At 54.2% G+C, this 419-nt stretch overlaps 1 protein-coding gene across 1 annotated transcript in view; it reads left to right on the top strand.

Annotated features, from left to right (window-relative positions):
- Positions 1 to 419, top strand: part of MAF1 (MAF1 homolog (S. cerevisiae)) — a gene marked incomplete at its 5' end in the record, with an annotated part of 1371 nt that overhangs the window by 309 nt on the left and 643 nt on the right. The window contains one exon of the mRNA XM_010023702.1: positions 69 to 188. Coding sequence (XP_010022004.1) covers positions 69 to 188 — 120 coding nt within the window. The remainder of the gene's footprint in view (positions 1 to 68; positions 189 to 419) is intronic.

Below are 419 nucleotides of genomic sequence, written 5' to 3'. Positions count from 1 at the left end.
CTTTTCCCGCCTCGGGGTTGGCACTGGGAGCAGGATCCAACATGGTGTTTCTCATTCCACTTTTCCAGCTACAACCCTGACCTGGACTCGGACCCTTTTGGGGAGGATGGCAGCCTGTGGTCCTTCAACTACTTCTTCTACAACAAGAGGCTGAAGAGGATTGTCTTCTTCACATGTCGTTCCATCAGGTCAGGCCAGGCCAGGCCACGTCTCTGAAGTCACCCCAAAAATGAATGCCCTGTTTGCAAGCCATGGCCCTGCTGGGCAGGAACCTTCAGTTCCTGTTGGTCCCAAGCTGGGTGCAGTAGAAATGTCCTCTGGAGCTGCTAAACCTCATCCTGCCCTTTATTCATGGACTCATGGAATCGGTTGGGTGGAAGGAACCTTAAAGCTCCTCCAGGTCCAACCTCTGCCCCGGG

This window comes from Nestor notabilis, unplaced genomic scaffold (assembly GCF_000696875.1).
Source record: "Nestor notabilis isolate BGI_N333 unplaced genomic scaffold, ASM69687v1 scaffold22121, whole genome shotgun sequence".
Classification (NCBI taxonomy): Eukaryota; Metazoa; Chordata; class Aves; order Psittaciformes; family Psittacidae; genus Nestor; species Nestor notabilis.
Note: the sequence above shows the minus strand (reverse complement) of the source record. Positions and strands in the feature narration are given on the sequence as shown.